Source organism: Gallinula chloropus, assembly GCF_964237585.1.
Source record: "Gallinula chloropus genome assembly, chromosome: 8".
Lineage (NCBI taxonomy): Eukaryota > Metazoa > Chordata > Aves > Gruiformes > Rallidae > Gallinula > Gallinula chloropus.
The window spans coordinates 23,309,765-23,322,870 of record NC_140093.1 but is presented as its reverse complement, the minus strand read 5'-3'; the positions used below and the strand labels follow the sequence as shown (position 1 = coordinate 23,322,870).

The 13,106-nt window shown below is 35.3% G+C and overlaps 1 protein-coding gene across 1 annotated transcript in view; it reads right to left on the bottom strand.

Annotated features, from left to right (window-relative positions):
- CLSTN2 (calsyntenin 2) overlaps window positions 1-13,106 on the bottom strand; it is a gene marked incomplete at both ends in the record, with an annotated part of 358,167 nt that overhangs the window by 197,509 nt on the left and 147,552 nt on the right. Inside the window, 1 exon segment of the mRNA XM_084267537.1 lies at window positions 12,736-12,858. Within this exon segment, the coding sequence (XP_084123663.1) occupies window positions 12,736-12,858 (123 nt within the window).

Below are 13,106 nucleotides of genomic sequence, written 5' to 3'. Positions count from 1 at the left end.
TGTTTAAAATTAAAAGTAAATTAATATATTGCAATTAACCTGAAACAAAGACAGATGTCCAACAGCATGACAAGTTTGAACCCCTACTAGTCTCTCACAATCTCGCCTTCAAAAATTTGTTCACAAGAACAATTAACCAGAAAATTAAGTCCCACTGAGGGAAGTCATCCCCAAATGAATCAAGGGCAGACAATACAGCTTCTTCTTAAAACGGTATTCAACTATTAAAGACTTAATTTTAAATATTTTACCATGTCTAACTGCATATATCATCTAATTGTGCACATCATAAACTGTCATATTTAAAAACACAGGTCTAATATTAACGTCTACTTATTCTGATACATTAAAAAAAAAATCACTGAGAGAGACAAAGTAGTATTTACTTGATATATTCTGTCAAGGTTCAAAAAGGACATGTGGCCTTTCTTGACTATTATGTAATTATAGTCAACACAGAATTGCTATACAAGATAATGCAATCTGGATATGAACTGCTGCCAAGGTGCTCATTCAATACAATCTGGTCATTTTGCCATAACAGTGAACTATAAGAGCCAGTCTGCTGTCAAATACCTTCAATGTACTTTCTTCTGAATTTTATATGAGCACCAGATACATAAAGAGCATTTATAGCTCAGCAGTCATATAAAGTTAAACAATTGGTATTAGGAATTTTTATTTATAACTAATACTTCGTAGGCCTGGATTTTCGTGTGTGTTCTACATAGCCATAGTACTTAACAATGAAAAAAATAGTTCATGTATAAAGCTAAAGAACCTTTTAAAAATAAATTTACTTTTAAATAAAAGCATCGCTCCAACAAAAAAGCAAGGCCTAAACCTAACAGTGAAGTCTGTTGTTCCAATCCAGTTGAAAATAAATAAGCAGATAAGCAACACTGATCACTGCTACAGAGATCCTGTTTCCTTTTCTTTAACAAAGTGGTACTGTTGCCAACACAGACATCCTTTTCAAATCCAAGAAAAGCAAGCACACCCTCTATCTGATATAGCATTACAACAGGCTTGTGTCTTCCCACCCACCACCTTTTCAGCAATTTAACTCAAACATCCAACATCATAAAAATCACAGGACAAAATTCGGACTGGAGGGGACCTCAGCTCTCTGGGCCAACGTCCTGCACAAAGCAGGGGCAGCTATGAACTCATGTTAGTCAGGGATCGACCCATTTGGGTCTTGAAAACCTCTAAATACAGAGGTGGCTCAGTCTCTCCAAGTATCTTGGTCCAGTCTTTTACTGTCCTGGTAAAAATGTTCTGCCTTATGTGCAGTTTGAACCCCTCACCTCCATTCTTATTAGCTGTGTCTCCTCCTCCCACCATGAACAGCCTGGATCCATCCCCTCCTCATAGGTGTTCAGGGGCTACTGCCTTGTTACTCTCAAAAATATCTGTTTTCCGGGTTGAACAAGCCCAGTTCCCTCAGCTTCTCCTCACAGGCCAAAGTGCTGCAGTCACCTGACCAGTCTCCTTATGAATAACTTTTATATGAAGCAGGCCCACTTGTTTCGGTGGAATACTATTTAAGACCTATTTTGCAAATTATGTCTAAATTATGATTACTATGGTTATGTGTTGACTTCTGTTTTGTCTCTGCTCCTTGAGTTTCATGTTGTACTAAATTTACATAGTGCAGTGACAGAATTTATTTTATTCAGGAAAGGTGGAGTAAACAGAACAAAAAAACAAAGCCTCAATACACAAAATTATAACAGAAAAAAAAAGCAAATCTCACCTCAAGAGACTACTTGTCTACTCTACCTTACCTGCAAAGGCCAATTACCTGAAGGAAATTGGTATACGTTTGTGTAGCAGAACACCTAATGAGAGACTAATGTATCTTGTTTTTTAAACCAGCCTGATATGTCTTTCACATAGACAATAAATGCAAGATGCCATACCACAACAAACAAGAGAGGCTGATCACTTAGGGAAAAACAAACCAACCAGTTTACACCTCCTTTCTGCCAAGCTCCTCCTCATGACAAGCACATGAAAAGTAAAGGTGACTGTGTAACAGCTGAAACAAGGATCCTGACAACTGAATGTATCAGATGTACTTGACTGTCTGGTATTTCCACATGCTGTAGCTACATCAAAGCCATCCGGTTTGTCTGGATGAGCAGATATCCAAAAATGCAGGTAATTAATTTTTTTAAGTCCCTTGAAGCCTGCTATAACAAAGTTCCAGTAGAACAAAAGCCACACAAAACCTGGATATGAAACTAGCCCTGTTGTTCCCAATATGTCTCCTTAGAAAACCTAACAAATGCTTACAGTATTTCTCTCTGCTTATCCTTGCCACATCACTGTATCTCAGTGGGATCAGTACCATTCACTAAAGCCCAGTGACATTTCTCTATGCATCTCCCTACATCATATGCTGTGTTTCCATCACTGTGTAACCATGATGTATGTATCTCCCAGGGCTGTTAGTAGCACAGGTTCAACATGCACCTAACACAAACATACTACATGTGTATTTCAGAAAAGGTTGTGAAACAGAAAACAGTGAAAGCTGAGCACAGCAAATCCTCCTTGTGCTTGGTGATGCACAAGGAGACTGTGTTCGGTGCTTCATAGTCATTAAGATAAAAGTACTTAGAAGGTTATATATATATATATATATATATATATATATATATATATATATATATATATATATAAAACATACAGAAAACAAGGACAGTGGAAGAAACCCCAGCCCAAGAGAACAAATTGGCTTGATCCATTTCACACAGCCAGAAGCAGGTGAATTCAACAGAAAATTGATGCCCTAAACCACCTGTCCAGAGTTTGAATTCTTTATATTCTTCTTCCCCTTCTTGCTTCATAAAAGTAGTATCACATGCATGTTTTAGGCTGCCCTGGCAAGCAAAGGGAGCAACAGCACTTACAGGCTATTAAGAGAGTTTATTCTAGTCAAGAAAAATAATTTTTCAGCTGTCAACAGGTTTAGAGGAAAGTGGGGCTTCAAAACTATTCCTTCTATAAGAGAATTGCTGACCAATAAAAGAAAACAGAACTCTAAATACAATTATCTGTTTAGGCTGTTCTTTTAAAATGGTTTTAATACTTGGGAAGCATTTCAAGCGAACATGTCCCTGTTCCTTACACTAACTCACATAGTTCCATTCTGAGAAACACATGTTAACACGACATTTTCCTATCTAATTTAGCCTACTGGCTTTATTTTTAAAGCAAATTGGAATCCTGTAGTGCCAAGTTTGTTGCAGTGAAATTCTAAGTGGTGAAAAGTTCACATGTTATTTTATTAAGACTTCATGGTATTCTTAATTATTTTCTATGTCTGCATTGAAAACTGTTCATGCCTTTAATTTTTTTTTTTTAACTCAGCATCCTTGACCTAAGAGTATGACAAACATAGGAACACATGTAAAGAAGAAATATTTACATGAAGGAGATAGATGTAATTGCATTAACTGAGAGACAATGGAAGGAATGAAATTATGAAGAAAGATAAGAGTGGAAGTTGTACTACGTGACTCAGAATAATTGTTTATTCCCTCACTTGGCTTCTCACACTACTTTTCTCTGGTCTCTCTCAGAGTGCTTTATGTGACTGTAGCACTGGACGTAAAATGACCACAGATTTTTAAATCCCAGGCATACTCTTGAAAGCAGAAATGGGCAGATCAAATTTACTGCTTAAATACCAAATCATGAAGAGAAACAAACTATGCAACAAGAAAAAAAAATGTAACAGGGATACCTTTCTTATTTGTTTCAACCCCTTCACTGACCAGCTTCATGCCTTTAAGTTATGCTTGCTGTTATTATTTTTCAAATAATTTAATTTATACCAATAAATGCTAAAAAATGCTTATTTGTACATGAAGTTATAAGAACTTAAGCCATTATGATTTTCACTGTGAAGGGGTCTAACTACAACATGTTTTGTTCCATTTTTCACCTGCTTAGACATACTTGGCAGGCTAATTTTAAGAAGATGTGATCCTGATCAAACCTAAGGCAGCCCTCAAAATAGCATTCACACCATAGTAAGAGAGTTACTTGATCATCCTTTTTATCCCAAAACACAGGGTTCAGAGATAACAATTTGTTTACCTGAATTACACGTGCTGCAAACTGGCAGAGGTGCTACTACCAACCAATAATTCTATCCATAAATAAAATGTTAGGCTTGCTGGTGAGTCTGTTAAAGTCATGTTTTAAAATGGTTGCAGTCACTTAACATCATTCAGGAGGGAAAATGCTATGTACCCATTATGCTATTCTTCCTGTAATACTCAGAATTTGAACTCACAGCAAAAAATACATTCATCTCAAAAGTTACAGTCTTAATTCGCTCCAAAGATTCAGTTGCAGAAAATTGAGTAGCTAAAAAAAGAATTACTTCCTGAAGCTTTTAAAATATTTTCTTGAAAACAAAGAGGTAATGGAAGTAATTAATTTAAATAAATTTTACTTCAACAGCAGTTTCAGGTACATTGTTCACAATATAAAATTGACATGAAAATAAATGGATAATCACAATGCTTGACACCATTGTATGCTATTGAAAGCATCTATTGACACTTTCATTTTGCTTTCAAATACTCATGTAAACCTTTTTAATGAATAGACAACTAATATTTACAAGCTTGAAATTCTACAACTGAAGCATCAGCAAAAGCATTTAGAAAAACTTTGATTGTTCCTGGATTGATACTTTGAAGTTTACTTTTACTTGCAAAGCTTTGTTCACTTCCAGTGATCATTGAAGAAAAAACCTGCATTAGAATTCATGACCAGTTCTTTCTAAAAGAAAAAAATATTTTTGAGATTAAAACCATAACATTCTAATGACTGTGTAATTTCAAAAAATAAAATGGGGAAGCACAGACTTTTTTTTTTTAATTTTCAATAAAATTTGCCTTATATAATTAGAAATAATTAGAATATAGTTAAGAAAAAGAGTTTATCCTTCCTGCATGATTGCATTTTGTTTAATTTGATTTTTATTTGTTTGTTTGGTTTTTACTCTGGATTCTCTTAAAACAAAGCAAATGTTTGCCAGCATTGTGAATGACACTATTTCTAGCTTTCACCACAATTAGGATCTTATAGGTGAAACTGGAAGTTTTTAACACACTAGGAGGAAGCTCCAAGAAAGCCGTATCACTCAGTTTCCCCTGTCACGGATAGGGCTGCTACATAACAACAATTTCTACAATTAGTTTGAATTTGGCACAGATCTTTCCTACTTGGAATGGAACAATTCTGTATACTGGTGTTTTGGGGTTTTGTAGAAAACTTTGTTTTACTGGATTATTTGGCTATTACCAGCTCTAGTTCTGACGACATTAACATGTTAAAGTTTATATTTTTTTATTAAAGGTAATGATACTCATATGACAAGGCTTCATTAGTTTCAAAGAAGGTGTGTGACAAAATCTACATCCACAGGCAGAGTTTAACATCAATTTTGGGACCTATAGGCTTAGCAATTCCAGTACTTCACATTTAGGTTTACCGCTAGTGTTCTGAACAGCCCAGAAGTTTTAACATCTGACACTATTTTCCTGGCAAGTTCAGTTATAACCTGTTTTAATTAAGCAGGTTTTTAATTAAGCAGTCATTTAGTCTAATACTTCAGAACAATAAAATGACATATTCTGTCCCCATCCTCATGCGTATGTTCACATATTCATAGTAATATCCTGCCACAATTTTCCAGAGATCAAGTTTTATTTATAAAGGTAACTCTTTAAAACTGTTCCAGTTTATTTCACACCAATATTTTCTATAGGTAGACTAAAAGCCCAAGCGATTACCACCAAACCCTAATTAGTTGGTTACTTTACTTGCTTCTTTCCAGCTCCAAGAAATTTAACGTATTTAGGTGTAATAAAGTTTATCTCAATGTTCTCATGCATTACTGGTTTTGTCTGCCAGAAGCAACTTATGTTCACTGTCCATGCATTAAAGTTTAATTTTTTTCCTAACCACTTACTCCTGCAATGACAGGCAACTCAGCAGCTACTAAAAGCTTTATTAGAACACTCTGAATTTGTGAACCTTTTAGTCTTCTTTCAAGACATTAATGCTTCCTGCTTTCATTTCTCTACTGTAAAAATGACAAAGAAAGGCAATCAAATTTCATTGGCAAAAACTTCAAGAACAAAAGAAACCAACAAACCCTCAAATCCCGCATCTCTGAACTTCATGGACTAACCAACAGAGGTCACTGTCAGAGTGATTTTTTGGGTGCATTCTTAATTTGAAACCTAAGCATTTATCACTAACTTCACTGGACAACAAGCAGCATCCCTTGGGTCAAAACCAGAACCTCTGGAATCGATTGTGCTATTGCCAATTTTTTATTCTACTTTAGGTTATGAACACCAAGACAGGATTTTTTTTTTAACCTTTAAAGGCTACAGTCTTTACTTAGGCTACATTAATAAATGTAAAGTTTAAAAATAGAAATTTAAGAAATCAGCAGGTGATTTATTATAAACAACTGCAATACTCCACAGCTTCAGTAACAGTTCAGATTTTTTGATCACGCCTAAGTATCACTGTGAAATAGTTAATACTAATGAATTCTGGCCATGATAAACTGACAACATGCTTTTCTCTGGCTGACAGTAAGTTAAAAAAATAGTATTTGGAGTCACAAACTGAAAAATAATTTCCATATTTTTAGTCTTGTACCAAAAATATTGTTCTGGTTACTAATGCCACTACTTATTAATAAAAGCAAACAAACAAGAAGGCTAGACAGCTTCACACTTTCAAGCGGAGAAATGGTATTTTGTGTTCAGCCCCTGGGTGTAAGTGGACTGACAACTATTGGATTTTCTGTGGTGCAGCTGAGAATATATGCCTCTGAACTGTTGAAATAATAAAGATGATTTGGATGACTTTGTGGATGCAGCTTGTAGTTTAGTGAATATTCAGACATCCTTCTTGGATGGTTTTATAGTCTCCTTATCCTTTACAGTAGTTTTATCACAGAAAAAATGTAGTCAGAGACTGGTGCTTCACCTGCAGAGGAAATCTGATTTGAGCCTGCAGCTGAGACAGAGTACCTGTCTGTGCAGCCAGGAAGACACACATCTGACGTTTTTACAAAAAGACCATCTGTAAATCTATCAAGAGCATAAAATCAGCTTAAGATGTAATGGGCCCATATCACTGTGGTAAAATTACCCAGTTTAACCTCAGTGCAACATACTGCACTCAAATGGAAGTGTATCAGCCTAATAATGGTGACACAGTGAACAGTTAGGCTCTTCACTTTCAAGGACATTGATTATATCGTTGTTCTGAAAGTTACCTCCTATTTCTCTGTTTCATGTCTATATCAGTAACGAAATGGATAACCAAGGTGTACCACCGCCACACTCACAGTGCACTTAGGGAGTAACACAAAAGGCTGTTGCTGCAAAAAAGAATGGGAATAATCTGCTCTGCTAGCCATGGTGGCTTGGACAAAAACTAATGGGCTACAATTACAGTGCACAAAGTTCAGGTTAAGCATCATGAAAAACAGAGAGTATGCTGAAGCGTGGAATAGATTGCCCAGGGAAGATGTTGCATCTCTGTCACTATAGATCTTTAAGATTAAGATAGAAAACTATTTATCAGGAATGACACAGGTATAATGGGTCCTGCCTTGGGCAGAAGGATGGACTGGAGACATTCTGAAGTTCCTTTCAGATCTACTTTTGCACCACATTGCTGATGAAACAGAGTTGCAGCTATTAAAATACAGATAGATGTACTTTTCAAATAGCCTTCCAAAATCCTACAGCATTTTGTGAGGGCTTCTGGCTTTCACAGAAAGAGAACACTGTCAAATTGATTCAGCTGATCTTGCCTTGTTTCTAGCCAAACCACTTCTATGTCTGAAAGGCAAATCCTTGAAGTGATTTCCAGCTGTCTGTTGCATGGCTGACCCTGCAGGTTGGTGCAAATATAATTAAAGTTACATTCCTTCTTTTGGGTGGATTTTATTATATTTTCTAAAGACAGATTTCTCCAATGAATTTCCCTAAATTAAGAAATTAAGTAAGCCTGTACTGCACCTACACCTACTGTATCCTACAGAAGGATGGAAGGCACAACTATAGGACTTGCAGTGTTGTCATGGTTTTGAGGTTGTCAGTTGATTGTTTATTTTCCTGTCATATCCTGCAGGCTGCTGTAGTGAGACTGAAAGATCAGTTGTATGTCAACACCCAAGTGTGAAAATCCCTTTCTGAAGGGATTGAAAAACTAGTTTGGAAAACTACTGACATTATTTCTAAGACTTAACCTTTTGTGAGGGTATTCTCAAGCTTTCCTTCAAATTAGGGCTCTGAAAAAGTACCTGCATCAATACAAGTGAACATGTGCATACCATAATTTTAAGAATCACGATTTTACACTTTCTCCATTTATTGCATAATTTGCAATAAATTAAGAAGAAAAGGAGGCAGCAAAGACCATTCATTGCAATCTTGTGAAAATCTTCATGCTCCAGTTATGAAATAGGCTGATCACATTTGACAGCCAGCATTTTTACAGGCACATTTAGACCTGTTAGTCTCTTATTAGTCCTCACTAGAAACAGACCTGTTGAGAAGGTAACTGCATGGAAGATTCCTTTTTCTCCTGTTATCACCTTTGATTTTAAACATTGGACAGAGATGAGGAAAAAAGTGCAGATTATAGTCATTCTGTCTTGTGATCACTCCATGAACAGAGGTTTGATGTGCACTGTAACAGATACTACTAGAAGGCATTTACAAGACCATTAATAAGAGCTTAGTAGCCACGGAGAGGTAAAAGACACAGGTTTTAGGAACAAAGTGTCCAGAAGAGAAAACAAAAATACTGTTTTTATTTAAAAATTGGTCTATGTCACAGCTAACATTTAAAGGAAAAAAAATGAGAACATGAGAATGGGTACAGGAAACAAACTAGAGCACTGGGAAAAGATAAGAATAATTAGTAAATACCAAATGTGTCTTAATAGCTTAGGTATCCTTTTGTGCTTAGTAGCAAAGTAGTTTTGTTACAGATTATATACTCAGGTGAAGCACACCAGGGTAATCAACAGGAAGAAGGTGATCTGTATGTTGCTCAAAGGACTCTCTATAATATGCAGCTCAGAGCTTGAAAACCACTGCAACACATCCAGACACATTTTGCTCTGAACTCAGAGCTTTTACAGTGAGCAATACAAACAACTCTTCCTGGTTCCTTTAAGACAGGGTTGCATAGTAGACCTGTGCTGTCCTGCAGGGAAAGAGCAGTGCAATCTCATTATCTCCTGGTATGTTATAGTAGTGCATATTTTGTCGTCATTATAATCCTAGAGATCACTGTGCTGCCCTATCTACAGATACCCCAACATCAATACTAACTTCATAAAACATAATGCAGACAGGTTGGAGACAAACACCCAGTGAGGTTTACAGTCTCCAATGCATGGCAACACCACACTCATTTGACATGACAAACTTTCTGGTTTGTCACTATGGAACCTCTTCTTGCAGCTCTCCTTGCTTTGGCCATAAACATAAGCACTACTTACCCTTAACTTCCACAAGTTAAGCAAGCAAGATATAGAAATATGGAATAAGTAGGTATAAATTAGTAGTCAAATGCATGAACTAATTATGCATTTCATCTACTATGACCTGTCATTGCTTTCAATGACCCTGTATATTGTCCTCAAACTATCACTGAGAGAAGACAAGCACGTAAAAAGGAAGAGATAAGCAGAAATATTATAGTATCCAGATAACATCTAGCTATATAGCTATACAGCCATTCTATGGGGAACATAACCCTGGCAATTAACTTGAGTTTCCATCCTGTTGTTTCTATGGGACTTAGTCCCACATTAAAACTGAAAGGATATATAGCAACTGAGGGGGGTCCTTTTTGGTTGGTTGGTTTGGGTTTGGTTCCTATTATTTTCTTTTGGGTGCATTTTTAGTCAAATACACACCAATACTATTGAAAAAATACATACATTCTGGCACCTAACAAACCGCCAGTAAACTATTACAACATCGATAAGTCAAGAGGAAGAAACCATGTACATTTAGTCTTAATAAAGCTTTTTTAAGGATATTTAAGAAGATATATCTAAGCACACCTCAGAAACTGCCCTGATATATCCTTGAATCTGGGCCCACTTAAAAAAATTAACATGGAATTTTTTTTTTTTCTTCCTGCAATAGGTGGACTAAGTACTGAAAACATTACCACAGTGGTAGGGAAAGAACTACTGGAGCTCTAATTCTCTGGTACAATTAAAGACTTATACTGTAAAGTAAGTTTTCTACACTTAAACAAAACATGGTCATTGAAAAAATTCCACATTACAATGCTATTAAAAGTACAGCTACAAAATGCTGTCAGTATCATAGATATATCTATTTTCAGTTGTCTCCTACTAAATACATTATACAAATATAATTTTCCATAAAAACCTTCAATAAACTAGGGATATTATGAAACTAAACAAAATTACATGCTATTAAAACAGAAATTTAACACACAAGAAGTCACTCGAGTAATTTTTAAAAGAGTCTTTAAAAAAAAAAATCAAAAGCACATAAAGTTTTTTCCAAAGAGGTAAGTAATCCAGGGCCTTTAAAGAAATAAAGGGCTCAATCAGTCTTGCAATATTATGTCTGTATTGCAGATTACAAGGCCAAATCAAGAATTTTCCCTCCTAGACCCCATGTTGCTACTTAAAATATAAATAATTCAAATAAATAAATGAAGAAACAAAATTAACACTGTAACATTTATCAAAAAGCCCTTCTGTCTGTGCAATTTCAATATTTCAAAAGATGATTTTCTACAAGAGAAAGTCAGTAATTCACGGAAAACACATTAATTGTCCCAGTCTAAGAACTCAAGAAAATAATCCGACTAGAAAATCCCTATTCCTCAGAGTTTGTGAATGTCTCAATGGAAACAGCACATGTGATTAACATCCTATAAACATACCCAGGGAATGCAAGTATGAGCAGCAACTACAAGATGGCCCACTCAGAGCAATAGAATCCCCGCAAAATGAAAAAAAGGATTTTTTTCTCTAGGAATCACACTTCATTCCCAAATACACATATCTGAAAATTTCACAGATAGATTAAATCTTTGCTAAACTAAACCTAAGTTTACATTACCATTTTCCACATTCTTTGGAACAATAAATTGCACATGTAAGTGAAGGTTACCATTGTAAGGAAAAGGGTACTCAAATGACATTATGGATAATTCTCTCAATTCCACACATTTTAACACATAGTTGCTTCTTGATGAATGCGTTAAAAAACAAAGTAATAATTGGGAAGCAAGCACTTTCGCTTCAAAAAATAGTAACTGAGTTAAGCACATCCTATCCTGAGCATCTTTGTATGAAGTACACCTGCCCTGATTACAAATCAGTACCTCCCAGTTACAGGCTGTCCATTTATTTCTGAATGAACATTGATTATACCTCCATCAGCGAGTAACTTGGTGCCATTGGGACTGATTAGCAGGCAAGTGTGTTTCAGGCTGAGGTTGCTGTATCCATACGTACAGGCTATTTGAGGCTTTCTAAGTTTAGATGAATCCCCTCCACTAAACATTCACAGTGCGTATGTGGTTGAGGAAGGAAATTACTCTGTGCAGTCAAGAAACATGAAGCACCATGAATGAAAAACCAATGTTGATTTTAAAACAGAGATCAGTATATAAATTCATTTGTGAAAACCTCTTTTTCAGTGTATAAGTTTATGCCAATGTATGCTTTTGAGGAAAATGGCTAATAATAATTCTTACATGATGTTGTAAAAATGCTGTTTGGGCCAAGAACATTAACATACTGCTTACTGAACATAACTGTATTCAACAAGAATAAGGATACTCATCACTACCAGCTCCTTTCCTTATAAAAGATGTATGTGATTAAGCAATAGTCTAACTTCATCTTTTGAGGATGTTCAGAACAGCTATCAAGCTTTAGTATTCTCCCTTTTCTTCAAATGTTACTTTTAATAAAACAAGGAATATAAAAGAAAACTTTCTTGACATGAAAAAGTACTATTTTCTGCTTAAGGAACTCATAATCTGACAGAATAAGTGCCAGGAAAAATAGACTTAATACCAGTAAAAACTTCTTTATGACGTGTATCTATAATATAGCAATCTGAGCAAAAATCTTCAAAACCTCCATTAACTTTTCTGTCTAAGTCTTGACACTTATAAAGTACTAACGCAGTATCATAAGATTACAGCAACTTTAAATATTTGTCACATAGTTCATCTGTAGCCAAGGAGCAGAATAGAAAGAGAGAAAGCAGAGGTTGTTATTACTAGATGAAATTATTACTAAACAAACATAACTACACATTATTCCTTTAGGCCATTTTAATAATCCATTACTGTAAAAGCAAATTCAAATTTAATTTTGTGTTTTAATTTTTAAAAGTATGCTGAGAGTGGAAGCCTGCTTTATGATGCTGTTATTAATCACTTGTTAACAACAAATGAACAGACACATTCATTGTGCAAAGCTAGTTATTTCAAGGTCTATGGGCCAATAGTCAAGCCCTGAGTACTAAGAATCAGCCTCTAAATATGTCCTTCAGGTTACATTATCTCTGCACTGCAAAGTCATTACTTACAAATGCTACTAACTTCATCATACAATCCATAAGCTCAAATACTGCTGTTAGTATATGTTCCTACCTGCAAAGGGAACAGGTGCATCTTTATCCAGAGCAACAAGGGGAGGATCCAAAATGACAGTGTCATTGTTTTCAGTTATGATTCCATGGTATGATGTCTCAATCCAAGGCTTGTGTTTGTTCACTAGAAAAGAAATAGTTTGTCTAATTAATCTGATTTGTGCTTTACATCCATTTAGCTCATTTTATTGTTAAAGATAAAATATTTAATATATGTTCAACAATAATGTCATTCCTCCAAAGCCACTAACATGATCCCAAAGCACTTCATAAATTTCCAAATATTAAACCAAAGTGATATGCATATTGTACCACAATTCACTGATGAGAAAGCCAACACTTACAAACATACCTCCAATTAAGACACCAAAA